Source organism: Eubalaena glacialis, chromosome 1, assembly GCF_028564815.1.
Source record: "Eubalaena glacialis isolate mEubGla1 chromosome 1, mEubGla1.1.hap2.+ XY, whole genome shotgun sequence".
In the NCBI taxonomy this organism is placed as follows: Eukaryota; Metazoa; Chordata; class Mammalia; order Artiodactyla; family Balaenidae; genus Eubalaena; species Eubalaena glacialis.
In genome coordinates, this window is record NC_083716.1 from 35,571,155 (window position 1) to 35,598,743 (window position 27,589).

Here is a 27,589-nt window from a genome sequence, read left to right on the forward strand (position 1 = left end):
AAGTGGTGCCTAAAAAAAATGGAATCATAGATAAAAGCTTTGTATTAGTAAGTCTACTAAATGGCTGCATATATATATACTTCTCTGTAAAAGGTAGGCTTTAAAATTTGCAAATTGCTACAAGCTGGCATGGCTCTTACAGTTCTTGGTAAAGACAGCCATCTAGTGGAAATGGCTTTACTCATTTTTAGAGACTGGCAAATAGCATGAATATGAACCTTCAACCCAACTACAAAGTGCAATGCTGGTTTAAGGCTTAAAAAGAAATATAAAAAAAGCGTTCAGTTGCTTCCTTATGTCCAGGTCTGAAAGTGAAGTGGGGGAGGGGAGGCAAGTTGTGGGGTAGGGAGAGGAATTGGTGCTTTGCACATAGTCTGGGGAATAGGGTGCCATTAGAATAGAGAGAGCTCTGGACTCAAACATGCACTGCTTTGAGCTGCATCGAATGCTCTTTCAAGGAAGCAGGAAGAAGAAAATTTTGCAGGATAGCAGGAAGTTTCCCAATGGAAGCTGAACAACTAGCACCTAGTTGTCAGAAGTTCAGTTAGTTAGTAGTCATCAACCCAATTAGAGTTCCAGGTGAGTATTCCTTTAAGTTGATGGTTTAAATAACGAAAGCATTGCACTATACCAAATGCACCCTAAAGGTTCCAATTCTGAGAAGGAATGGTGTAAAGCAGAGTCTGAATTAGGCGTGAGAAAACCTGAGTTAGGTCTGCTTCTCGTGTGTACAATCTATATGACTCTGCTCATTTTACTTACCCAAATTACAGTTTTCTTGTTTAAAAAAATAGACAGTACAGTATAGTAATAATACCCGTTTCCGTGACTCATACCTAGGAAGAGAAAGAGTCTCTCCTTCTGATTCCTTGAATGCTAGTTGTAAATCAGTGCTACCCAGAGGCACAGAGTAAAACACTCTCTCATCACAGCTTACCATCAAACTGTGTTTCTCTAACTTTTGATGTCCACAGACCATTTAATGGATTTTTAGAGCATATGCAAATCACCAAATTTGGCCTTAAAATCTATTAGCATTAAAAAATAAAGCATAGGGATTTCCCTGGTGGTGCAGTGGTTAAGAATCCGCCTGCCAATGCAGGAGACACAGGTTTGCTCCCTGGTCCGGGAAGATCCCACATGCCGTAGAGCAACTAAGCCCGTGTACGACAACTACTGAGCCTGCGCTCTAGAAGCCCCTAGCCACAACTACTGAAGCCCAAGTGCCTAGAGCCCACGCTCAGCAGCAAGAGAACCCACCGCAATGAGAAGCCCGCGTACCGCAAGAGTAGCCCCCTCTCGCCGCCAACTAGAGAAAGCCTGCATGCAGCAATGAAGACCCAATGCAACCAAAAACAAATAAATAAAATAAATTAATTAAAAAAATAAAGCATATTAAAATTATTAATAATAATCTCTGACCGGTTTGATCATGGATAACTTGAACTGACTACTGAACCTGTGCTCTAGAGCCCGCGAGCCACAACTACTGAGTCCTCGTGCCACAACTACTGAAGCCTGCGCGCCTAGAGCCTGTGCTCCGCAACAAGAGAAGCCACCACAATGAGAAGCCCGCGCACCACAACGAAGAGTAACCCCTGCTCGCCGCAACTAGAGAAAGCCCGCACGCAGCAACGAAGACCCAACGCAGCCAAAAAAGAAGAGGTCATGAAAAACCTAGGGGCAGGACGGGAATAAAGACGCAGACCTACTAGAGAATGGACTTGAGGACACGGGGAGGGGGAAGGGTAAGCTGGGATGAAGTGAGAGAATAGCATAGACATATATACACTACCAAATGTAAAATCGATAGCTAGTGGGAAGCAGCCACATAGCACAGGGAAATCAGCTCAGGTGCTTTGTGACCACCTAGAGGGCTGGGATAGGGAGGGTGGGAGGGAGGGAGACGCAAGACCGAAGAGATATGGGGATATATGTATATGTATAGTTGATTCACTTTGTTATAAAGCAGAAATTAACACACCATTGTAAAGCAATTATACTCCAATAAAGATGTTAAAAATAAATAAATAAATGAAATATTTCTTCTCATTGCAAACTTAAAGTATTTACTAGCTGCCCTTAATCATTGGCACAATTCACTATCTTCTTCAATGCTGAGTGAAGACCCAGAGGTATATGTAGATTACCTGCTGAGCTATGGATCTGTGTTTAGACACCGTTTCTTTTATTTGCATAGCAGCAAATCCCTTGTTCTAATATAGCTGGTACTCCATCATTACTAAATCCACCATACATTTTCCAGTTCACATCACAGGTTCACAAAATAATTGTTAATCATAAACTCTCCCCCTGTGGCATGAGGTTTCAGTGTTAAATACATAAAGCCATCATGTGCGTATCTATTGCCTGTATAAAATATATAGAGTTACGAGGCAACTCATAATTTCAGTGCTTTTAAGCAACTGTAGAGTGAAGTATCTTCTAAACTGGGTATGTGATAGTAATTGCCTTCTACAGCTATATTCCAGATATTCAGAATTCAATAGTGTTATTTGATAAATAAATTTTGCTAAATGCTTTCTTTCTAAGAGGAAAGTATCAATTTTATTGATATGGCTCTTAGTACAAACATCGTACTAATACCATAACTTATAGCTGTTTTTACTATGAGGAATGAAATTTTGAATGATGTTTCTTTAATTTTGTCCTCTTTTTTGCCTTTAGCAACCCAAATTCCTCAATTTAAAGCTGGGAAGCATTATTTTGTGCATATTTGGCTTACTAGAGGGATCATGGTATTTTTTTTTTTCTTTCGCTTTTTAAGGGGAGTATATGTGGAAATTGGAAGCGTCAAAAGACAACAAAGCACACACAAAAAGCCCACTTTTAAGCAAATCTATAACTTGAAAAAAAAAGCCTAAAAATATTCTGAGGGGTGGTATATAGTTTTATAGTAGCCATGAGAACTTCCAGCAACTGGCTAATTTCTTCATATCAGCTGGCATGTCTGGTGATCGGCATTCCCTTGAAGAGCTTTGTCACCCTTCAGTCTTCTGCCCACAGGCCATAGTCTTGTTTCCAAATGATGCTTCAGTGAGGATTTAAGGTCCATGACCTCTAGGGTTAGTGTTGTCCACTCAGGCAGCAAGATCCTGACAAACTGTAGTGATGTGTGAGCACACATCATGGGGTGAGTACCAGTATTTCGAAGGTTTTAAGAAGATATTTGGATTTTTGCTCCTAATCAAGAAGAGCTTTGCTGTCTGGTTTACATTTAAGGCCTAGTTGGCGCATCATTCTCAGAAAAAACTTTTTTTTCTGGGTTAGGAAACTTCATCATGAGACTTGAGATATACTGGTTTGGAAAATTTCCTCAATTTCTCCTGGCTTCGAAGTCCCCGGCCTCGTAGTGGGGTAAGGCCCATAGGAGGTAGATGAATTGGCCTTGGATAAGGAATCTGGTAATGCAGTCCAATTTCAATCCTGGCTGTGCACTCATCTATACACTGTTTAATCAGGTCTGTGTCTGTAAGATTTTTGTTTTTCTGAAACAGTGTTCTGGCTTCATTTAATATGTACTGTTTTTCTTTAATGGTGTCTTCCATCTGCCCTGATGCAGCCTGCCATTTCCTCGCAAGCCTGAAAATTCTGCGGTAGAGGCCAAGAACTTCTTGTCGTGTTGCCGTTGTCATCTTCGAGTTTCTCCAGTCCAACAATGACCAACAGAATGTTCTTCAATGATGGAAATAGTCTATATCTTCGCTGTTCAACAGGGTAGCCACTGGCACTAGGCACCGCAGGCTGGGAGGAGGCAGCGCCGGGAGCCCAGCTGAGCTGCGGCCGACTGAGCTCTGGCAGGTCCGGTGGGCCAGGCCGTACCAAACCACCGGACGGACCTCTGTGGGAGTATCAGTCCCAGGTCGAGGGTAGGCTCGAGCCTTCCTTAAACTTCAAACTCTAGACCACGCTCCGCCGTACAGCCAACAATATATCTAAGTTCATCCTTTCCTTATTTCCCTTTTCTCCCTTTAGTTCTCCTCTCTCCCCCCATCCCAGCCAAAAATATGGTCCAGTCCATCTCCTCCTGGCTCTCCCTCCGCGGCGCTAGGTCTTTTGGGATCATGGTATTTTAATTAAAAATGACCCTTATGTTTCCATGGCATGAACCATTTGACAAGTTTCCATAACAGATAATGCTCTGGAGACTAAGACAACAATTCTAATAAGAAAATGTGCAAAGGATATGAACATGAATTTGCCTAACTTACAGTGCAGGGAACTCCAACAAGCAAATTAAGAAATGCTTAAATGCATCAATAATCAGAGAAATTCAAATTAAAACGATGAGATATCAGTTTCTATTTCTTAGAAAGCTATATCATGCCAAGTTTGGAGTTACAGGAACTCTCAGGGACAGCTGGTACCAGTAGACAGGTGTAATCCAGCAGTACTTGATAAAATTAAAATTGTATCAAGTATAATATATAAAATTATGTATTATATACATTAATATATAGCTCTGCTCCCAGATACGTACGCCAAGGAAATTTCACATAGGTAAATGTGGGAACTCGTTTAAGAATTTTAATTTCAGCATTATTTGTAGTGGTAGGTGGTTGGATGCTCCCTTGAGTGTCCATTACTGAGACAGTGGCTAGGTGTGGTGGTTCCACACCATAGAACAAGGCAATAATCAGAAATAGCTAAGCAGATTTACACATGGCAGCATAGATGAACTTAAAAGCATAGTGTAGAGTGAAAAAAAGAAATAGAAATATATAGCAAAATACTATTTAAGTAAATTACAATTATCTTTACGCAAGACAATATATTTTGTAAATACACTTAACAACCAAAAAGATATCTATTCAACTCATTGGCATGGTTGCCTGTGAGGGATGAAGGAGAAAGGTATGAGGAATAGGGGTTAAAGGAAATAAATAAAATAAGGGCGAGGCCTTGCACAGACCAATGATGATAATGGGCCAGGAAGTGGAGAATATGATTAACTCAACCCTGTGCACCTGGGGCATCCACCCCACCCTCCCACCTCCGCAAAAAAACCCAAAAAAGACCTATGATAAGAAAAAGTCTGCACCCTTACAATCATGTCTTTGCCTTGCATGTATATCTCATCTCTTCAGATAAAGTTGTTCCAAGCAAGTTTGGGCATACCTGACTTAGAAAATCTTGCTTTTGAATTTGCCTTTGAAAAGGAGCTGTGAAGGACTAATATTTAACAGATTTTATGCTTTTCCCAAACCACAATAACAAGAATTAAAGAGCTCCTCCAAGCCGAAGCCAAAATGGAAATAGAATAAAACTAGAATGAGATATATAATACTATTTATAGAAATCAAAATTACCTTCACACAAAACAATATATTTTGCAAGAACACTTATAAACAGAAAGATACTCATTCAACTCATTGCTGTAAAGGAATGGAAGGGATGCTCCCATATACATCCCTACTGGTTTGCAATAGTAGGAATGTTTAGAGATGGGGAGAGGTTCGAAGAAAATTCACTAGATTCTAGACGCTGAAATAGGTATTTCATATAGATTCTCTCATTTAATTCCTACAACAGCCCTGTGAAGTAGGTTATTATCTCTATTTTACAAATAGGAAAACTGAGACTGAAAAGCATTCTAAATATCATGTAGCTCTTGAGTGGTAGAACTGGGACTCAAATCTTGATTCATTCTGAGGAAGAGCATAATAAAAATCATGGGTATGCTTGAAACTGTTTGGCTTTGTCCTCACACTAGACAATCATGGCTTAAATAATATAGATACTGGTAGAGAGATCCTAAGGAAAAATCAAGCCCAGACCCTTGAGAGTAACTTAACCTGTAATTAGAAGCATTTAGTTTTTCAATTCTCCTAGCTATGTGTTTTTTTTCCCGTGGACTTTTAAAACATATTTGTTACTCTTTAACTGTGTTAAAAATAGAAAATGCAGTGGTCTGGTTTGTACATATCATGCTGCAATCAAGCTGAGATCTTACTGTCTAGCTAGTTACTCATTAAGTAGAGCATATGATAATCAGACATTTGACACTGGAATTGATTGAAGTTGGAGCTCTGGATTTCCTGTTAAACTCATGTCAATGAACCCAGTAGAAAAGAGTTTATAGTAGTTCATATTTATTATCATATGATAATGTGATATTGGCATAAAACGAGTATGCAGCCTTCCAAAATAAAAGTTTCCTGAGAAAAAAATTGTACATTTCTCCTTAAAACACTTTATAATGAATACTAAATGCATCTGTATTCAGATTTATAAAGAAATAAATGATCTATTGGATCTATTCATATCCAGTTTTAATATATTGACCTTAAAACTTCAACTATAGATTACCCACAGTTCAGTTTACTTTTTAAAATTTCTGTTGTTCAGGAAGAGGACAGGAAAAACGAGCCAGAGAACAGAAAAGGGAAAATGGGAAATGTAGTAATGACTGGTGACAAAAAAAGTTGTTTTTGTTTTGTTTTGTTTTTGTAAATTGAGAAGACAAAGAAAATAGGACAAAAGGAGAAGTAGAAATCTAAATGACTTGCTATTGGTAACAGGACAGAAGGGAGTATGAATTTGACTTGCTTGGTTAAAAAAATATTTAAAAGAATGAAGTGTGTTGGTGGATGTGTGGGTACAAACAGAAACAATTAGAAGTTTGACTTTTTGTTTTGGAAGATTTATTTCCAAGTCTACAGGCTCATCCTGGAAAAGCTTACTTGGTATGTTCACTGCCAGCGACATCAGCTAATGACTACAATAAAGGAAATAGGCAGTGTCCACATTTGGAAGAGAATATAGTCTTCCTTTTACATCATGGACTGGCACCCTTTTATTTATTTATTTATTTATTTATTTATTTATATATATTTGGCCCTGCTGAGCCGCATGTGGGATCTTAGTTCTCCCATCAGGGATTGAACCCCTGCCACCTGTAGTGGAAGCGTGGAGTCCTAACCACTGGACTGCCAGGGAATTCCCACTTCTTCCTTTCTAATTTGGATTCCTTTTATTTCTTTTTCTTGCCTGATTACTTTGAGTAGGACTTCCAGTACTATGTTGAACATGAGTGGTGAGACTGGTGAGTGGGCACCCTTGTCTTGTTCCTGATCTTAGAGGAGAAGCTTTCAATCTGTCACCACTGTGTATGATGTGAGCTGTGGGCTTGTCATATATGGCTTTTATTATGTTAATGGATGACCCACATCCATTAAGTCAGAATTATTTTAGATTGGGATCAGCCACTGGCTCGGCTCTGCAGATGGGCAGAACTGCTGGCTGAGATCTCTGCTCTGGCACTGCTGCAAGCAGGAACATGGTCTGCCAAGATTGGAGACTGGTTGCTGGAAGCCCTGCTCCCCTTCTCCGTCTCTATCTGATTCCCAGTGGTTGAGCCCTGAAGATCCCCCCAGTGGTCCCTGCGAGATGAGAACTGAGTGAGCCTCCTGGGAAGAATCCTGCAATGCTGGGGGAGCTGGATACCCACCTTGGGCTCTCTTTTCCCACTGGAAAAACTGTAGTCCTAGGGGAGTCCTCTTGGTGCAGTGCTATGCTGGCCTAGGGGAGGGGGTGACATGGTCAGAGTGCCCCTTGACACTTCAAAAGCGGTCCTTCTCAGTCTCTGTGGTCCAGGAGTATGCTTTAGCCTCAACCCCAGTTTCTGGGATTTTCACAGTGGTGCCATGTCTATGGATGGTTGCTGATGGTGTTTTGTGAGAAGGACTAAGTTGGGAATGATTTATGTTGCCATCTTGATGGCGTCACTTTTAGCCAGGCTTCTGATATAAGAGAAGGTGCATATATGTCCATGCCACTCTCTCACTTTGTCACAGCTTACCCTTCCCCCTCCCCATATCCTCAAGTCCATTCTCTAGTAGGTCTGTGTCTTTATTCCCATCTTGTCCCTAGGTTCTTTATGACCTTTTTTTTTTTTTCCCTTAGATTCCATATATATGTGTTAGCATACTGTATTTGTTTTTCTCTTTCTGACTTACTTCCCTCTGTATGACAGACTCTAACTCCATCCACCTCACTACAAATAACTCAATTTCGTTTCTTTTTATGGCTGAGTAATATTCCATTGTATATATGTGCCACATCTTCTTTATCCATTCATCCGACGATGGACACTTAGGTTGCTTCCATGTCCTGGCATATATACACTACCAAACGTAAAATAGATAGCTAGTGGGAAGCAACCGCATAGCACAGGGAGATCAGCTCTGTGCTTTGTGACCACCTAGAGGGGTGGGATAGGGAGGGTGGGAGCGAGGGAGATGCAAGAGGGAAGAGATATGGGAACATATGTATATGTATAACTGATTTACTTTGTTGTAGAGCAGAAACTAATGCACCATTGTGGAGCAACTGTACTCCAATAAAGGTGTTAAAGAAAGAAAAAAAATAAATAAATAAAATAAAATAAAATTAAAAAAAAAAAAAGAGAAGGTGCATTTAGATATCAGAGAAGTACATTCTCTGGCATGAACTTAAAAAGCAAATCTTTTGTGTTAGTTCTTTGAAGGGAGAGCCGTATTCTTGTATAAAACATGCAAGACTCATAGTTGACAAGTTAGGAGCCTGGTCTGGGAGCCTCTTTACTCTGTACTTAGATCAGCTACTGATGAATGATGAAATTTGGGGAAGTATGACTCTTCAAAGGACGTTTTATTTTCATGATTTAAAGAGCAGAGGCTAGAAAATAAGATCTACCAATGAAGTGACAGGGAGTTGGATCTCACTGGTCAGGCGATCTAAGGCAGAGCCGGAAGTCCTGAGTCAGTTGGTTGCAACCTTGACTGCTCACTTAAATTATCTGGGAAGCTTTAAGAAAGTAAGTAAGGGAGAGTGTGCATGTGTGTGTGTCTGTGTGTATCTGTATGTGTGTGTGTGTGTGTGTGTGTGTGATCCCACCACCCTAAAATAATTCTGATTTAATTGATTTGGGGTAACGTAGACTGGCACCCTTTTAAAAGTAGGGTGCCAAAGTTCCTACTCCCTTCCCTTTGACATTTTGGAGGCGGCTGGCCATGATTTCCAAACAGGGAAGGAGCAGGAGAGCTCACTAACACTGAAGTGGAGGGAGAAGCATGCTGGCTGCCAATTTTTGTCACTGAGGCAGGTAGCAGACTGTCATAGGCAGCGGGGAGGTAGGCATGTGATGGCAATAAATTTTGGTATGGCATAAGGGCTATTCGTTGCCGTTCTATATTCTGATTTAAAGCATATGCATTTTTGATTTGGCGATGGGGATAGCAGTGATGCTGGGTGAAAGGGGAGGGGCGGGACTGGGTGGCGATGGTTAATGTCTGACCCAGTAAGTTCTTGTGTTAGCAAGAAGGAGTTCTTGTGTTATCCTCTCTTGCCTGTTAGGAAAGACTTTGCAAGGAGCATATGGTTAAAATTGATAGAGTCCTGCAGAACTTCTCGAAGGAGGATTTGGGTCTTCATTTATTGATGCTGATTATAGTATCCTACTTTCTAGCTTAATCCAGGGTTTATCTTTGACCCAATAAATTGCTGATAACTCTTGAAACATAAAGAATTTATATTCAAACAGTCATCTGCACCTCGGTCACATAAACTGGTAGGTCAAGGGTCTGTACTCTTCCCATTCAACAAGTGTTCATTGCATTCTTGCTGTTCTAGCTGCGATGTGGGAGACTGAAAAGAAGTACAGTGTATTCTAAGGATTTACTCATGAGTAGGAAACTCTGAGTCTAATAAGAGAGGTAAGTTATAACTTACACAGATCAGTTTGCAGTGTAAACAAATATATATATTTAAGACAAAACTTGGATCTAAAAACTGCAAAAATTCATCAAAAAAAAGGAGCCAACTGTGGTCTGGAAAGGTTACTTGGAGAAGGTTAGATTTTTGACTTGGTTTCAAAGTATGGAGCCAGATTTAGATGGGAGGAGAGAAGATGTGTTCTAAATGGTCAGGGCCTGATTTAACTTTTAGAAGAAAATTTATGATGTGTGTATACCATATGCAATTCAAAATAAAACAATTCTAAAACTGTAAGCACAAAACATGCATGCATGATGAAATTAAACAGTTTATTTTAGTTTTCTGGTTGCAAAATTCTGGATAAATGCATTATAGTTGAATCTCTCTCTCTTTCTCTCTCTGCCCTCTGCTTTGCTAGTGTTTTAAATACCTACTTACTTTCTCTATTAGATTATCCAGCAACTTGGAATGGGGAGATCAAGGCTTAGATATAATAAAGAATAAGAGAACAGTAAGGACAGTTTGTTCTTATATATTTGTTTTTATTTGAGTGGGAAGATTTAGATTAGGAAAGAGTAGGAGATAAATTCAATGGATTGGTGTGACTGGATTTTAGAATCTTTGAATGCTAACTAGATGAACATTATCTGGTAGATTATGAGAAGTCATTAAAGGTTTTACAGTGTGATGGTATGAAATCACTGTAACAGATTTATCAAAAAAGTGGCTTACTTTATGATCTTTATGTACTAGTGGAAGGTTCAGATAAAGATAGATTGGAGGAAGTTGAGACTAGGTAAGATATTGGAAAAAAATGTATATATATTTGTTTCTTTATCCTTCCTGTAATTTACTTCACTTCCAGGATTATTTCATCCATAAGTTAGCTGAGTTTGTTTCTCCCTTCCTTCTCTCCCTCTTTCCTTCTCTTTTCTTATCCAGAATGTTCTTCTACATAAAAGAAAAACATATTTGTCCTCACAAACACATTCATAAATAAAATAATTGAAAGAGCTATGATTTCATTTGGCTGTTAATAAAGGAAAACCTAACTAACAATAGCCTAAACCATAAGAATATCTATTGTTTACTTAATAAGAGCATCGGAAGTGAGCAGTTCCAGGCTTATTCACTGGCTCAATGATGTCATCAGGATTTACGTCTTCCTGTCTTTCCATTGTACTATTCTCGTTGAGTTGACTTTTAGTCTTCATGAACGGCACCTCATTGTTGCAAGATAGCTGCCACAGCTCTGAGCATTATATCTTCAAAGCCATGTTCCAAGAAGGAAGGAAGAGACAGGTACAAAACATTAGTTACTTCTAAGACTTGGTCTTTTTATTTGAGATGGGAAATATTTTAGTTAATTTTCCCTTCCCTTGAAAAAAATCAGATGACATGTTTACTGTATAACAGTCTATGCCAAAGTAGAATAGGATTACCATGACTGGTTTAGGCGAATCATGATTCATTGTTGGGGACTGGGATAGATCAATGGCTCTATGGTTACTTGAAAAAAATCAGGGTTTTATTGTCATGGAAGTGGGGTATGAGGCTTAAGTGATGGGTGGAAAATGAACCATGTGTGTCATAATTATTAATTTAGAAAAAGTAGAAGAAATGGTAAAGAATGGTAATATAGGATAACTCAAATTTGGGCAGAGGTCTATGGGAAGCTTATTAATTCTACAAATACAATAATTGAGCTCCTACTACATGTCAGGCACTTTTTTAGATGCTGAGGATACAGTTGTAAATAAAACAGCGTCTGTGTGCCTGTGCATGTGTAAGTGTTGGAGGGACAATATAGAAATAAACCAATACATATTAATGATAAAGTCAAGTTGTAATATGTGCAATGAAGTAAGAAGTATGTGCATAATGCTATTTTAGATACAATATTTGGAGAAGGTGTCTCTGGTAGGGTGATGATTTAGTAAAGACCCGAATAAATGAAGGGGAGACGTATCTGGCAGAAGAGTGTTCCAGGAAGAGAGAACAACAAATAGAAAGACCCTGATGAGGAACATGCTTGGCATGTTTGAGTAACAGCAAGGAGGCCAGCAATGCTGACGCAGAGTGAGCAAGCAGGAGAGTGGTGGACATGGATGTTGATGAGGTGGCTGGAAATCAGATCATACAAGACCTTGTAGATTATGGTAAGGAGTTCTATTTTATTCTGTTTAAAGATGTTGGAAGGCTTTGAGCAAAGAAGTAATATGATGAGGTTTGCATTTTAAAAAAGATAACTTCAGAGCTGTTCTTTGGGAAATAGATGGTAGGGGGTAAGAATGGCGGTAGAGAGACTATGGCAATGGCCCAGGCAATAGATCATGCTGACTTAGATGAAGATAGTAATGGTGGAGGTGGTGAGAAATATTTAGATTTGGAATATATTGTGGAGGTGGAGCAAACAGAATTTGCTAACAGATCAGATGTGGGGTGTGGGAGAAAGAGAGGAGTCAAGGATGACTCCAAGTTTCTTTTTTTTTTTAATGATAAAAGGGTCAATTCATTAAGAAGATAAAACAACAATAATATGTATGCACCTAACAACAGAGCTTCAAAACACATGAAGAAAAACTGACAGAACTGAAGGGAGAAATAGACAATTCAACAATAATTGTTGGACACTTCAATATCCCATTTTCAATAATGGAAATAACAACTAGACAGATCAACATGGAAATAGAAACTTGATCAAATTGTAAACATAGTAACAGACACAGAACATCTATAAAACACTCCCTCAACATCAGAATATATATTCTTCTCAAATGTACATGGGACCTTCTCCAGGAGAGATCATATGTTAGGTCTCAGATTTAAAAGAATTGAAATCATACAAAGTGTGCTCTCCAACTCCAATGAAACAAAGTTAGAAAATCACAATAACAGAAGGAAATTTGAGAAATTCACAAACATACAGAAGTTAAACAACACACTCCTAAATAATCAATGGATCTACCTGGCTGGACAGCTGGATTGGGAGATGTTAATCCTGTAGATGATTGTTGGTGATAAGCCTTAAGGCTAGAAGCAGTGTTAGGTAAGGCCTAAGAAATGCTGCTGTGTTCAACTCTCAAATATTTCTTGGATCTGTCTTTGTCTGCAAACAAACATACACTTAATGGCTTCTGAGATAAGCTCCCAATCCTATTATAATCAAACCTTTTGAATCTATTAGACTATTACTCATTACTGCCAGTCCAACTGCCCAGCGACTCCAAGTTTTTGACTTAGGCAATTGAGGAAATGGAGAAGAAGGCTTCTTCAGCCAAAACTGTTCATTTAGTCATCCCTAGTTTCAAAAGAGGCTGAGAAAGTAATAATTTCACTTTCCTAACTTCTATACTAGAGGAAACAAAGAAAGAAAAGTCGGGATGAATGCCAAGTGAGCCAACCTGTGATGCCCGCAACAGTTATTATAAAAATGGCACATGTTGGGACTTCCCTGGCGGCGCAGTGGTTAAGACTCCATGCTCCCAAAGCGGGGTGCCTGGGTTCGATCCTTGGTCAGAGAACTGGATCCCACATGCATGCCACAACTAAGAGTTCACATGCTGCAACTAAGGAGCTGATGAGCTGCAACTAAGGAGCCCACCTGCTGCAACTAAGGAGCCCACGAGCCTCAACTAAGGAGCCCACGAGCTGCAACTAAGACCTGGCGCAACCAAATAAATAAATAATTTTAAAAAATGGCACATGCGATACCATTGATGATTGAGTTTGTTTCGGCACATGCCAGTCAACCCCTTCTTGTGTACTCTCTGTTCTCAGGGTACATCTTTACTTGGTCAGTGCCTATTAAGACCTCCCTGGTTTCCACTTGGTGATTTAAGCCGTATGTCAATTTTGAGGTTGCTGTGTGTACATTACCAAAGCAATTGATTTCTGGATACTTTCAAGGCTGTTCTTCTGAAAAAGCCAATCGACTATGTGGAAAATTAGGCATTCTTGCCTTATGTAACCATTGATTTTTTTTTTTTTTTTTGCCTGAAATTTTGTTAACACAGATGGCATTGACACCGTCCTTGAAGCCATTTTAGAGAAACTGGTTTGTTTATTTCTACTCCATTGGTGGGAGATGGAGTTAAATCTGTAGTATTTTCAGTGGCAAAGTGTGATTCTGGGGCCAGTAGTAGGTCATTTTAGAATTTCCTCTTCCTAATGTGTTTTTCACATTGAAAGGTGTTGGTTTAAGAAGGTAGAAGCAGGTCTCCTCTCACCTTCCTAGGGAGGGAGGGAATGGTTGGAGCAGGTTCTTAATTCACTCTCTAACATTAACTGACCCTAATCATGTGAGCTGGATCATTTGGCTAAGTGAGGAAAGCAGTGTTCCAGTTGGAGTGATTAGCATGTGTGAAGGCCCAGAAGCGATATGGAGTGTTGGCTCATTTAAGAACCCAAAAGAAGTTCAGTGAGACTGTTTGTCAAGTGTGATTACAGGTACTCAGTGGGGAACAAGGAAGCATGTGCTGAAATCTACCAGTGTTGGGGAGCAGGGAGGGTGGTTGAGAAAGGAGTTATAGAAGAAGTGAGGCTTGAGCCAAAGCTTCATGTATTCATTAATCTGATTGTTGGAAAAAAAACCCAAGATCATGTGCCAGGTGCTGGCAGAGTGCTGGGTATAAAAGTGATGAGCCAAACAAATATTCCCTGGCACCCTTTCTCATGCAGTGTATGATCTAGTTTCAGTGGGAAAACACACTAGAAATAACCAAATAAATAGGTATATAACACAAACCAAGGTAAATTATACAAAGGCAAAGTACAAGATGGTATACTAGAGAGACCTAATTTAGATTGAGGGTGGTAGCGGTTGGGGAAAACCTCTGAGGGAATGACATTTAAGCGGAGACCAGAGGATACGTAAGAGTTAGACCGGCAAAGAGCCATGGAAAGTGGTTCAGCAGAGAGAAAAACATAGGTGAGCTCCCTGAAGTGGGAAGAGCTTGATACGTTTGAGGACCTGAAAGAAGAACAGTGTGGCTGGAGGAGAGTGAGAAGTCAAAAAGGATATGAGATGAAGCCTAAAATTTACAAGGAGCCAGGTCATGTAGTGTCATGGTGAGGGTTCTTGATTTTGACACTAATTTTAATAGGAAGCCACTGAAGGGTTTGGATCAGGTTTATATTTCTAGAATTTTTTTTTTTTCTGGCCCTTGTGTGATGAATAGTTGGGAGGGGCAAGAGTAGAAGTGAGATCAGTCAAAAGGTTATGACAGTAGTCAGGAAGGAAAACAGAGGTGGCTTGGTTGGGGCCAAATCCTCAGCAGAAGAGGATGGGTTTGAGATATATTTTGGAGGTAGAATCAGCAAGAATTTGTGGTGAATTAGATTTGGGAAGTAACGAAGAGGGAAATAACAGTGATGACTTCCAGGTTACTGGTTGGAGCAGCTGTTTTAACGGAAGTGTCTTTTACTGAGAGGTAGAGCAACAGGCTTGGATGACGGAAGGTGTAGAAAGAATGAGTTCTGTTTTGGACATATTAGATGTGAGCAGCTTATGAGATATCCAGGTGGTGATATGAGTCTTGAGGTCAGGAGAGAAACCTGGATTGGAGATAAAAATCTGGGATTTGATAGCATAGAATTGATACTGGAATAAATGAGAATGGGTGAGATCATCCAGTATAGAGTGAGAAGACTCCTGAATAGAGGCCTAGAATAACTCCACACTCTTTAGAGATGGGGAAGAAAAGGGAAGGCTGGAAGAGGAAACTTAGATAGAGCAAGCAGGGAGGTAAGGAAGAAACTAAGAAGGTGAAGTCTCATGGAATTGGAACAGCAGGGTGTTTCAATGTGGAGAATGTAGTCAATTGAGAGATTTAGTAAGATAAGGATTGAAAAGTGTCTGTGGGATTTGGCAACCTGAGTAATGTCAGTGATGGGGGAAGATGGGAGAAGGTTGAAAAGTGAATGAGAGACACGGAAGTGGATCCCGTTGGTAGACAATGCTGTCAAATGTAATTATTGTCTTTAAAAGTAGGAAAGCAAGATTATCAGGGAAGTTATTGGGATTTCTGGGCAGTGTGAGATTGCTGGTCACTAATTTAAAGGGAGATTAGTCTGCACAGTTGTGTGATATTCCAAGCTATACCAGTTAACTTGGGTGCAGGCCCAAAGGTGCAGGGTCCTGGCTGGGGTTTTCCAGGTGAGATGTTTGCCTGTGCAGGTGAGTGGATAGGGTGAGAGTTGGTGAAGACGTGGGGGTCTGGGATAATGTTGGGGTGGGAAGGGATGAGAATTCTAAGCCAAAGGAACAGGCATAGGGTCGAGGAGGTGCTGCGAGAGATGAGGCTTGGAAGTTTTAAATGGAGGTATAAAATGTCACCTTCTCTTTCGTGGACTTTCCATTCATGCCCTTTTCTCACTGGTTATGGTCCTTTATACATTAATAATATAAAACTTTTGCTTGTCTTGTAATTATGTACATATTTTTGTTTTTCATACACATTTTCATTTAGTTTTGTTTGTGGTCAGTAGAAATTACATTTTTAAATGTTAAATTGATTCATCTTTTTCAGACTTTCCCCTCCCAAACTTCCTATGGAATTTATAAATTCATTTCCCTCAGAGATTGTATAAATTTTAATTTATATTTTCTTTCTTTAAAGTTTTAATTTTTTTACATGCTGTTTTTATATAGTCTGTGTATAGTGAAGGTCTAAATGAAGTTTTTGTATAAAAAGCTAAGCAAAGGCATTTTTTTTTTTACTAAATCTTTCCTACATTCTTTATTATTTATTGAATTTATATACGTAGAAATGTATGTATGTGTATATACATGTGTGTGTTTCTAAGTGACACATTTTGGTATATATACATTCTGATATTTTTCTGAGTGTCTCTTCCTATGTCTAAGTCTACATTTGTATCTGCACACACACACACACACACACACACACACATGGAGACTTAAACAATACATTCATACTGTAGGGTTGTGTATCAGTCAGGGTCCTGCTAGGAAACCGCACTCAAGGTGGTTATGAAAGGGTTTGACGAGTTTAACAGAGGGAGCATTTACAGAGGTGTGAGGCCAGGGTTAGAGGAACCAGCAGGTAGAGCGCATCTAGAAACTAGATATCTCAGGAAACCTTTTCCACCCTAGGCCTCTGGGGTTTGAAAGAGTCTGAGGGAGCTGTTATTGGAACCTGGTGGGAGCTGTAGCTGAGGGAAGGACCATTTAACAAGTACTGTGGCCTCAGGTATAGAAACACAGCATGGCACACCACAGCCCAAATGCAGGAAATAAAACTTCCAATCTCTCTCCTGCTTCCCATCTCTTGCTGGTGACTCCCATTGGTCAAATGCAACAAAAAGTCACTTTTGCAAATATTTACTATTGTCATGCTTTGATACTATCTTTAATCATTTGACAGGTGGAAATATCTTTATCTCATTATTTTAATATGCATTTCTCAGATTAATAGTAATGTTATGTTTGTTCTTTGTCTACACAACATTTGTATTTCTTAAAAATGCAGTTTGAAATGGGCTCACAGACATAGAAAACAAACTTATGGTTATCAAAGGGGAAAGAGGGGAAGCGATAAATTAGGAGTTTGGGATTAATAGATACAAGCTACTATATATAAAATAGCTAATCAATAAGGACCTGCTTGCTATATAGCACAGGGAACTCTACTCAATATTCTGTAATAACCTATATGGGAAAAGAATCTGAAAAAGAACGGATATATGTATATGTATAACTGAATCACTTAGCTGTACACCTGAAACTAACATAACATTATAAATCAACTATACTCCAATATAAAATAAAAATTAAAAAAAAGAATATATATGTATGTATAATGGAATCAATTTGCTGTACACCTAAAACTAACACAACATTGTAAATCAACTATCCTTCAATAAAAAATGCACTGTTTATGATTTTGCATGTATTTCTAATGAAACATTAGTTTGTTAGAGATTCTTTTATATTTGAGCAACTTTTTCTCTGTCATAATATATTACATTTTTCTCCCCACAATTTGCCTTTTCTTTTTTGTTTGTGTTGTTTTTTCTTGTTAGAAAGAAATTTAAGGTTTTGTGGGGTTTTTGCCAGTTTTTATATTTTGACTTCTTTTGATTTGTGCTTAGAATACCATTTGATTTGATTTGAGACGTTACTGCTATATTTGGGTCTTTTTTGGGATTTTATATTCTGTTCCACTCATCTGTCTATGATTGCCCAAATTTCAGCCTAACCTTTATGTTATTGTGGCTTCTTAGCACATTTTGTTAGCTTGTTGGACAGGTTTCCCTGCACTGATATTCTTTCTATATTGTTCTGTTTTTTTTTCTTGTATGCTTATTCTTGCAGATGAAATTTTGAATCATGTCAAATTGGAGGAAAATCCTGTTGGCATTTTTATTTTCATTGTGTTGCCTTGAATTAATTTCTACAGAATTGAGATCTTACCACTGAGCCTTCCTAGTCCAGAAACACGACCTCTTACAGTTTTCCAAGACTACTTTATGCCCCTCAGTAAAGACTTGTAGTTTTCTTTACATTAGATTTGCATATTTATTTTAAATGTATTTTGAAATACTTTGTATTGTTGTTATTACAATATATAAAAACCATTATTTTGATATGTTTTACAACCAACCACCAACTTATTGGAATTTCTTCCACTAGTCTTTCATTTGATTTATTTTTGTAAATTCTGTTGGAAAACCAGTTCATCTACAAATAATGACACTTCTATCACCTCCTTTTCAATATTTATATCTCTTATTCATTTTACTTATTTAATTCTACTAGCTAGAAATGTCAGATTAATTAAAGAAACAATGAAGGTAGTAATAGTGGGCATGCTTGGCTTTATAGGAAACCATCTAGTATTTTATCACTAATAACATTTTGGATATAGCTTGAGAGACTTTTTAAAAATCATTTTATGAAATATTTATGAAATTCTCTTAGAATGAAAAATATCAGGCTTTAAAAATGTTAGCTGAAAATTTAAATTTTAACTAATTAATATAATTTATCATATTAATACTTTTTCAATATTATGTAATCTTTGCATTCATTGCATTAAGCTTACAGGATTAAAATATTCTAAAATATACTGCTGGGTTAAAATTTTCAATATTTTCTTTAGGATTTTAAAAACAGCTTTTTAAAGGTACAATTGAAATATACTAAACTGCACCTATTTTAAGTTTAAAATCTGATAGGTTTTGACATATGTAGACGACTGTGAAACTATCATCACAGTCAAGCCCTGAAGTTTCCTCATTCCCATGTGCAATCCTCCCCTCTCTCCCCATCCCCACCCCTTTCCACACTCCTCCCCACACCCTATCCCCAGGCAATTCGGTTCTGCTTTCTGTCACCATAGATTATTTCCATCTTCTAGAATTTTATATAAATGAAATCATACAGTAGGAAGTTTTTTGGCAGGGGTTGACTTCTTTCACATAGCAAAATTATTTTGAGTTGCACGTATTGATAGTGTATTCCTTTTTACTGCTGAATAGTAGTCTATTGTGTGGATATACCACCTTTTGTTTATCCATTTACCTCTTAGTGGACATTTGGGTTGTTTCCTGTTTTTTGTCATTACAAATAAAGTTGCTTTGAATATTTGCATGTGGACATATACTTTCATTTCTCTTGGGTTGATACCTAGGAGTGGAGTAGGGTAGCTGGCTCCTATGGTAGATTTATGTTTTATCTTTTGCTCAGTTTTAGCATTTTGGTTTGAAATATTTTAAACACACAGTGAAGTTGAAAAGATTTTTAAGTGACCACCTTTATACACACTATAAAATTGTTTCATTAACATTTTATGCTCTTGTTTTATCAGGTATCTATCAATGCAATCACCTCTCTGTCCACCCATCAATCTACCTTTTTTTGGATGCATCACAAAGTAAATTGCAGGCATCAGAACAATTCACCCTAAATACTTCAGTAAGCATTCATTAGCTATTCAAATCATTAGTATTCAATACTTGTTTACAGTTTTTTCTTATGATATGAAGTTTACATACAATGAAATGTACACAAGACTGTTCCTTTGCTGAGTTTTTGACAAACAAATGCATGTGTGGAACCCAAACCCATATAAAGATATAGAACGTTTCCAGCACCCCAGAAAGTTGCTCACGACTGTGCGTAGTCAATCCCCAGCTCTGCTTTACCCAAAACTAGAACGTCTATACTATGCTGGTGAGAATCTAAAATAGTACAACCACTTTGGGAAAATTTCTGGCCATACCTTATGAAAGGAAACAATAGGCTTACTTTATGAGCCAGATATTTAATTCCTAGGTATTTACCCAAGAGAAATGAAAGCATGGTTCACAGAAAGACTTGTTTGAGAGCATTCATAGCTTTACTCATAATAGCCCCAAGCTGGAAACAGCTCAGGTGTTCATCCGTAAGAGGCTGGATAAACAAACTATGGTTTATTCATACAACTGAATACTGCTCAGCTATAAAAAGGAAAAAACTACTCATATATACAATAATACAGATAAATTTCAAAGGCATTGTGACGAGTGAAAGAAGATTTACACAAAATGGTAAATACTGTGTGATTCCATTTAGATGAAGTTCAAGGACAGACAAAACAATCTATGGTGGAAAAACTGAGAATTGAATTTTTTTTTTTTTCAAGAAACAGCCAAACAATTTTCCAAAATGGTGGTACCACAACATTTCCTTCAGCGTTATATGAGAGTTTCAGTTCCTTCATACCCTTGCCAACGCTTGATACAGTCAGACTTTAAAATTTTAGTTATTCTAATAGGTATACAGTGGTTTTAATTTACATTTCCATAATGACTAGTGATATTGAGCATCTTTTTATGTGTTTATTTGCCATCCATGTATCTTTTTTGGTGAATTATCTGTTTAAATATTTTTGCCCATTAAAAAAAATTGGGTTCTTTGTTTTTGTACTGTTGAATTTTGAGAGTTCTTTATATATTCTGGATATAAATCTTTTATCAGGTATATGCTTTACAAATATTTTCTCCCTGTCTGTGGCTTGTCTTTTTCATTTCTTAACAGTGTATTTTGAAGAATAAAAGTTTTTAATTTTGATGAAGTCCAATTTATTAATTTTTTTCTTTTGTGGATTGTGCTTTTATGGCATATTTAAGAAATCTTTGCCCAAACTAAGGTAACAAAGATATTCTCCTATGTTTTCTTCTAAAAGTTTTATACTTTTAGGTTTTACATTTAGGTCTATGATCCATTTTGAATTAATCTTTGTATATGGTGCAAGGTATGGATCAGTTGTTTTTGCTGTTTTTTGCATATAGGTATTCAAGTTTTCCAGCACCATTTGTTGAAAAGACTATTCTTTGAGGAATTTTTTTTCACCCCTTTGTACCTTTGGCAAAAACAGGTTGTCCATGTATTTATTTTTCCCTGGATTCTCTGTTCTGTTCCATAGATCAATTTATCTCTTTTTAAGCTAATACCATGCTGTCCACACTGTACCACAATAATAAAGTAGTGCTTTAATAAATCGTAAAGTGTTAGTTCTTCAACTTTGTTCTTTTTCAGAGTTGTTTTGCCTTTCTAGGTCCTTTGCATTTCCATGTGAATTTTAGAATTAGCTTGTAAAGTTCTTAAAAAACTGCTGAGATTTTGATTGGGATTGCATTGAATCTATAGACCAATTTGGGAAAAATCTTCATCTTAACAGTGTTGTGTTTTCCAACCCAGGAACATGGTATATCTCTCCATGTATTTAGTTCTTAGTTAATTCTTTTCTCATTATTTTTGAACTTTCAATTTTAATTGTTCATTGCTAGTATGTATAAAAATACAATTGCTTTTTATGTATTAATCTTAAGCCTGCAATATTGCTAGGCTTATTTATTATTTCTAACAGCTTTTTTTTTTTTTTGCAGATTTCGTCATATTTTTACATAGACAAACATGCCATCTGTGAATAATACAGTTTTACTTCTTCCTTTCCAATCTGGATGCTTTTTATTTCTTTTTCTTGGCTATTGCACTGGCTAGAATCTCCAGAACAACGGTGACTAGAAGTGGTGAGAGTGGATATTCTCATTTTTTTTTTTTTAAATAAATTTATTTATTTATTTTTGGCCGCGTTGGGTCTTCGTTGCTGCGCACAGGCTTTTCTCTAGTTGTGGTGAGCGGGGGCCGCTCTTCGTTGCGGTGCGCGGGCCCCTCACCGCGGTGGTCTCTCTTGCTGCAGAGCAAGGGCTCCAGGCGCGCGGGCCTCAGCAGCTGTGGCCCGCAGGCTCTAGAGCGCAGGCTCAGTAGTTGTGGCTCATGGGCCCAGTTGTTCCGCAGCATATGGGATCCTCCCGGACCAGGGCTCGAACCCACGTCCCCTGCATTGGCAGGCGGATTCCCAACCACTGCGCCACCAGGGAAGTCCCGGATATTCTCATTTTGTTCCTGATCTTAGGTGGCAAACATTTAGACTTTCACCACTGAGTTTGATATTAGTTGTAGATTTTTCATAGATATTTTTTATTGTGTTGAGAAAATTTCCTTCAATTCCTAGTTTGCTGAGATTTAGATGTCAAATGATTTTTCTGTGTGTGTTGAGATGATCACACAGCTTTTACATTTTTAGTTTGTTAACAGGTGAATTACATTAACTGAATTATAAATTAAGATATGCTAAAAATATACTTCTGGATTATAATTTTCAGTATTTTATTTAGGATTTTAAATCTCTATATGTTAGATAACTGTATTTTTTTGCATATTTTTCAGGTTTAAATATCAAGGTTATATCATCTGGTAAAATGAAATGGGAAACATTCCTTTTTTTCCTATATTCTTTAGCGTATAAATTATGGATTCCTCTTTGTGATTTGTAAGAACTAATCTGTGAAACCACATGGGACTATAACCTGGTACCATTTGGGGGGATATTTTTAGACATGTTGAAAAGTTTTCCCCTTTGGTTATTATCCTACTAGGTTTATCACCTTTTCATCAAAGATTTTGTCATATATATACATAATATGTATTCAGAAAATAGAGATTAGATAAATTTATTTGTGTCTGTGTCTCCTTTCTCATTCCTTATGTTGTACCTTGGTGTTTTTTCTTCTTAACCTTGATTATGATTGCCAGAGCTAAGTTTTCTTAGTCTGTAAAAATGAACCGTTTCTTAAAAATAATTGATACTTTGAACTGATTATGCTGTGAGCTGCTGCATTCTGTCTTTCCTCATATTTTCCTTAAATTTATTTTTTGGTGCTTTTTACAGCTTCTTGACTGAGCTATATTTAAGTTATTTTGATTTTTGTTTGTTTGTTTAATATAAATGCTTGAGGCTTCATGTTTTCCTCTGAGTACTTTTCTCCACAAGTTTAGATACGTAGTGTTTTCTAAAAACACTAGACTTTAGTCTTTTAGACTTTTCTAAAAAGTCTGTAATTGCAATTTAATATTCTTTTGTGGCCCAAACTATTTAATATAGTGTTTAATAATTCCCAATGGTCTACTTTTTTGTTTGTTTTCCCTTTTATTAATTGCATTGCAGTTAGGAAATGTAGCCTGTATAATTTTTTAGTTTTTGGAATGTATGGAGATTTCCTTGTTGGCTAAGATGTGAAACAATTTAAAACTTATGGGATACAAAGTATGATATATATTATTAACTCAAGCTTTCCATTATATTTTTATACATTAACTGTGTTTGCTTTTAGTTAGATCTATTAAGAAGAGAGAGTATGTTAAAGCCTCCTATTATGGTTACAACTTTGGACTTTTCCCTGTGCTTCTAGCAGCTTTGGTTTTATCTATTTTGATGCTATCTTATTTGGTGCATAATCATTCATGACTGTATTCCTGGTTGAATTTTCCCTTTTATACATCTAACATTACCCCTTTTCCTTTTTTAAAAAATTATTTTCCATTGAATTCTATTTTGTCTAAATTTAGTGTGTGTGTGTGTGCGCACACTGAGCTTCAAATTTGTTTCAGACATTTTTTAAAAAATAAATTTATTCATTTATTTATTTTTGGCTGTGTTGGGTCTTAACTGCTGTGCACGGGCTTTCTCTAGTTGCGGAGAGCGGGGGCTACTCTTCGTTGCGGTGCGTGGGCTTCTCATTGCGGTGGCTTCTCTTATTGTGGAGCATTGGCTCTAGGTGCGTGGGCTTCAGTAGGTGCAGCACGCCAGCTCAGTAGTTGTGGCTCACGGGCTCTAGAGCACAGGCTCATTAGTTGTGGCACACAGGCTTAGTTGCTCTGTGGCATGTGGGATCTTCCCAGACCAGGGCTCGAACCCATGTCCCCTGCATTGGCAGGTGGATTCTTAACCACTGTGCCACCAGGGAAGCCCCTGTTTCAGACATTCTTAGATGAGTCTACCAAGCAGTGAGATCAAGCATCTCTTCTGCCACAATGCCTTCTGATATGTGGATGGCATCCTTCTCTGATTTCCAACAGTAATACAAAGTATTTTCTTTTGTACTTGCTTCATTATTCCAATGGGAATTGGTAAGTGAGCAGTGTTCTGATTACCACCTTGAACTAGAAGGCCTTGCCTCCAGGTTTGACTTCTTTTTGTACACTCCATCCTCCACGTGGATCCTCAGGCATTTTTCTAAAATGCAAATCTGATCCTGGCTCTCCCCAAAGACTTTAATCATTTGATGTCTTTATCTGTGTACAGTATACTACTCCTGACCACCAAACCTCATTGGCACTCCAGCCATCCTGAAAAAATAGCCCTTTTTTGATGCTTCACTTTTGCACAGGTTCTTCTCTCCCTCTGGAGTGCCTTTTGACATTTTCTTCACCTTAAAAAAGTCCTCCTAACTCCCATTCAGTTTTGATCCAGCTTAAATGTATTTCTGGGATGAAGCCTCCTCACTTCCTTCAGACACAGTAAGTTTCTTCTTTTCTGTGTTCTCATAGTATGTAGTTTATGCCTCTGTAGTAGTGGTTAAGACAGAGGTCTCAGGAATTAGACTGTTCTTAAACTAGCCATATGAGCTTTAGGGAGTTAATCTTGCTAAAACCTTACTTCATAGAGTTGTTGTGAGAATTAAATAACTCATGTAAAGAGTTATATACAGTGTTTGGCACATAGGAGACACCTGGTAAATGTTAGCTTCACTATTACTCTGAATTTTAATCTATCTGCTTAAATTTCTATGTCCTTCACTGTCCTGTGAGTCCCTCCAAAGTAGAGGCTCTGTCTTTTTCACCTTTGTATCCTCCAATGCCTAGCACAGTTCCTTAACAATCATTAGTTAAATGAATGATTACTTCCCTACATACTACACTTCTGTGTTCGGGGAAGCAGTCTTTAATACTGTAAAACTCCCACTTTCCCCTACTTACATATGTTAAAGTTTTGAATAAGCAAGAGTTGACATCGGTTTTTAAAAATTATAGCTTACTTAAAAGATCTGTAGTTCTTCCAGAATTCAGCAGTTTGAATTTAGATTTGCTGTCCTCAAAACAGCTGGAACTGTTTATTTTCCGTTTTAAACATGTAATTTATGGTAAAATTCACAATTAAATGCTTGGAAAAATGCAACATGGCTTATTTAATTATTGGCATGAATAGATCTGGCACTTCGTAATAATATAGCAACAGTATAGAAGACAGCTTTTTGATGAAAGGCAGTATTTTGATAAAAACTATAAATAAATATATGGTTCTTCCCATACAAAGATGATATACTGAGTATTTGGTTTGATTAATTTTTAAAACAGCAGTGTCGGGTTTAGGATAAGCTGCCTATACTCTTTTACTCATATTAAAAAATAATGAAGATAATTATAATAGAAACAATAGCTGCTATGTACTGTATACCTACTACATGCCAGAGATTGAGGTAGTATTTTGCATTTGTTAATTTTTGTTATCAAAACAGCCTAGCAAGGTATATATTATTTCTGTTTAATAGATGAAGAAACTGAGGCTTAGCGGGTATATTAGTTTTTCACGGCTGCTGTAACAAATTACCACAAAGAAGGTTGCTTGAAACAACAGAGATTTATTCTCTCACGGTTCTGGAGGCTAGAGGCCTGCAGTCAGGGCTTTCCTGGTGGCGCAGTGGTTGAGAATCTGCCTGCCAATGCAGGGGACACGGGTTCGAGCCCTGGTCTGGGAAGATCCCACATGCCGCGGAGCAACTAGGCCCGTGAGCCACAACTACTGAGCCTGCGCGTCTGGAGCCTGTGCTCCGCAACAAGAGAGGCCGTGATAGTGAAGAGGCCCGCGCACCGTGATGAAGAGTGGCCCCCGCTTGCAGCAACTAGAGAGAGCCCTTGCACAGAAACGAAGACCCAACACAGCCAAAAATAAATTAAAAAAAAAAAAAAAAAAAAAAGATGTTAGCAGGGCTGGTTCCTTTTGGAAGCTCCAGGGGAGCATCCGTTCCTTGTCTCTTCCAGCTTCTAACTGCTGTTGCATCCTTTGGCTTGTGGCCACATCACTCCAATCTTCACCGCCACCTTCACATCACTTTTTTGTCTGTGTGTGGCATCTACTCTCCCTCTATCTTTCTCTTTAAGGACACTTGTGATGGCATTTGGGGCCTACTTGGATAGTCAGGGTAATCTCCTCATTTCAAGATCCTTAATTAATCACACCTGCAAAAACTTGACCATATAACGTAACATTCACAGGTTCCAGGTATCAGGATGTGGACATATCTTAGGAGCCATTATCAGCCCATGACAGCAGGGTTAAGTAACCTGATCAAAATCCACACCTAGTAAGCGGCAGTTATGAGAGCTGAACTCTGATATACTTGACTTCAGAGTTTATACTCTGCACTATTTCAAAAAGGAGGCATTTGCAAGATAGCTGCCTTGTCAGGAAATGGTGGTGATGGGGCAGAAACAGAAGAGTTCAGAACTGGGGATTCACCCCAGTAGGAGGGAAGGGTGTAGGTAGGCATCTAACTTCTCTCAGAGTCAGTTTCTTCATTTAAAATGGTGACTCTCTAGAACAAGGTGGGTGACTGTAGGCGCTTAGTGCAGGTGACTGCAGCACAGGAGAGGGCCAGGTCCTCTGGGGGGATCCACCGGGTCTTACACCAGGGGTCTCCATAAAAGAGCCAAGTGGCAAGAAGGCTGGGTGGGATCCTCAGTTTTGGGAGGCAGGCAGTGTGTGCACCCAGGAGGTCTGGGCTCCTCAGAAGCTCTTGGGATTGTGGGATTGTGGTGGCTGAAATGATCCTATGACAGAGACTGTTTTCCTCCCTGCTCCCATTTTTTGTCTTCTATGGAGAATGGTTGTCTGTAAGGCCAGAATTGCTTTATAGGCCTAAAGAAAAATTCTGTCAGGGACAAAGACGCTATGATTGCCTCCTAACGATGGTTTGGATTATGAATTAAGCCAGTGACTATGACGCAGAATTTTTTTCTGCTTCAATTCAATAAGGCTACACAGGGGACTTCCCTGGTGGTGCAGTGGTTAAGAATCCGCCTGCCAATGCAGGGGACACGGGTTCGAGCCCTGGTCCGGGAAGATCCCACATGCTGCAGAGCAACTAAGCCCGTGCGCCACAACTACTGAGCCCACACACCGCAACTACTGAGCCTGCGCTTTACAGCCCACGAGCCACAACTACTGAAGCCCGCGCGCCTAGAGCCCGTGCTCCGCAACAAGAGAAGCCACCGCAATGAGAAGCCAATGCACCGCAACGAAGAGTAGCCCCCGCTCATCGCAACTAGAGAAAAACTCACGCACAGCAACAAAGACCCAACGCAGCCAAAAATAAATAAATAAATAAATTTTAAAAAAAAGGCTACACAGATCCTAAAGGGTGTCTTATGGCCTGATTGTCATCTTGTTCAGTCTAGTAGAGCTAATATTATAAACACCTCAAATTTAGACTCCTTTTAATGTTTTAAAGTAACCAGTGTCAC

At 38.4% G+C, this 27,589-nt stretch overlaps 1 protein-coding gene across 1 annotated transcript; it reads right to left on the reverse strand.

Moving 5' to 3' along the window:
• Nucleotides 1–3,287: 3,287 nt before the first annotated feature.
• LOC133094550 (LYR motif-containing protein 1) lies at nucleotides 3,288–4,043 on the reverse strand. Its single transcript, XM_061195163.1, has one exon. It carries the CDS (start codon nucleotides 3,654–3,656, stop codon nucleotides 3,288–3,290), a length of 369 nt encoding a protein of 122 aa, XP_061051146.1. The 5' UTR covers nucleotides 3,657–4,043.
• Nucleotides 4,044–27,589: the final 23,546 nt, after the last annotated feature.

What these genes read in the sequence shown, in the direction of transcription:
- LOC133094550 (XM_061195163.1), bottom strand. Translation starts at nt 3,656, where the DNA reads ATGACAACGGCAACACGACAAGAAGTTCTTGGCCTCTACCGCAGAATT.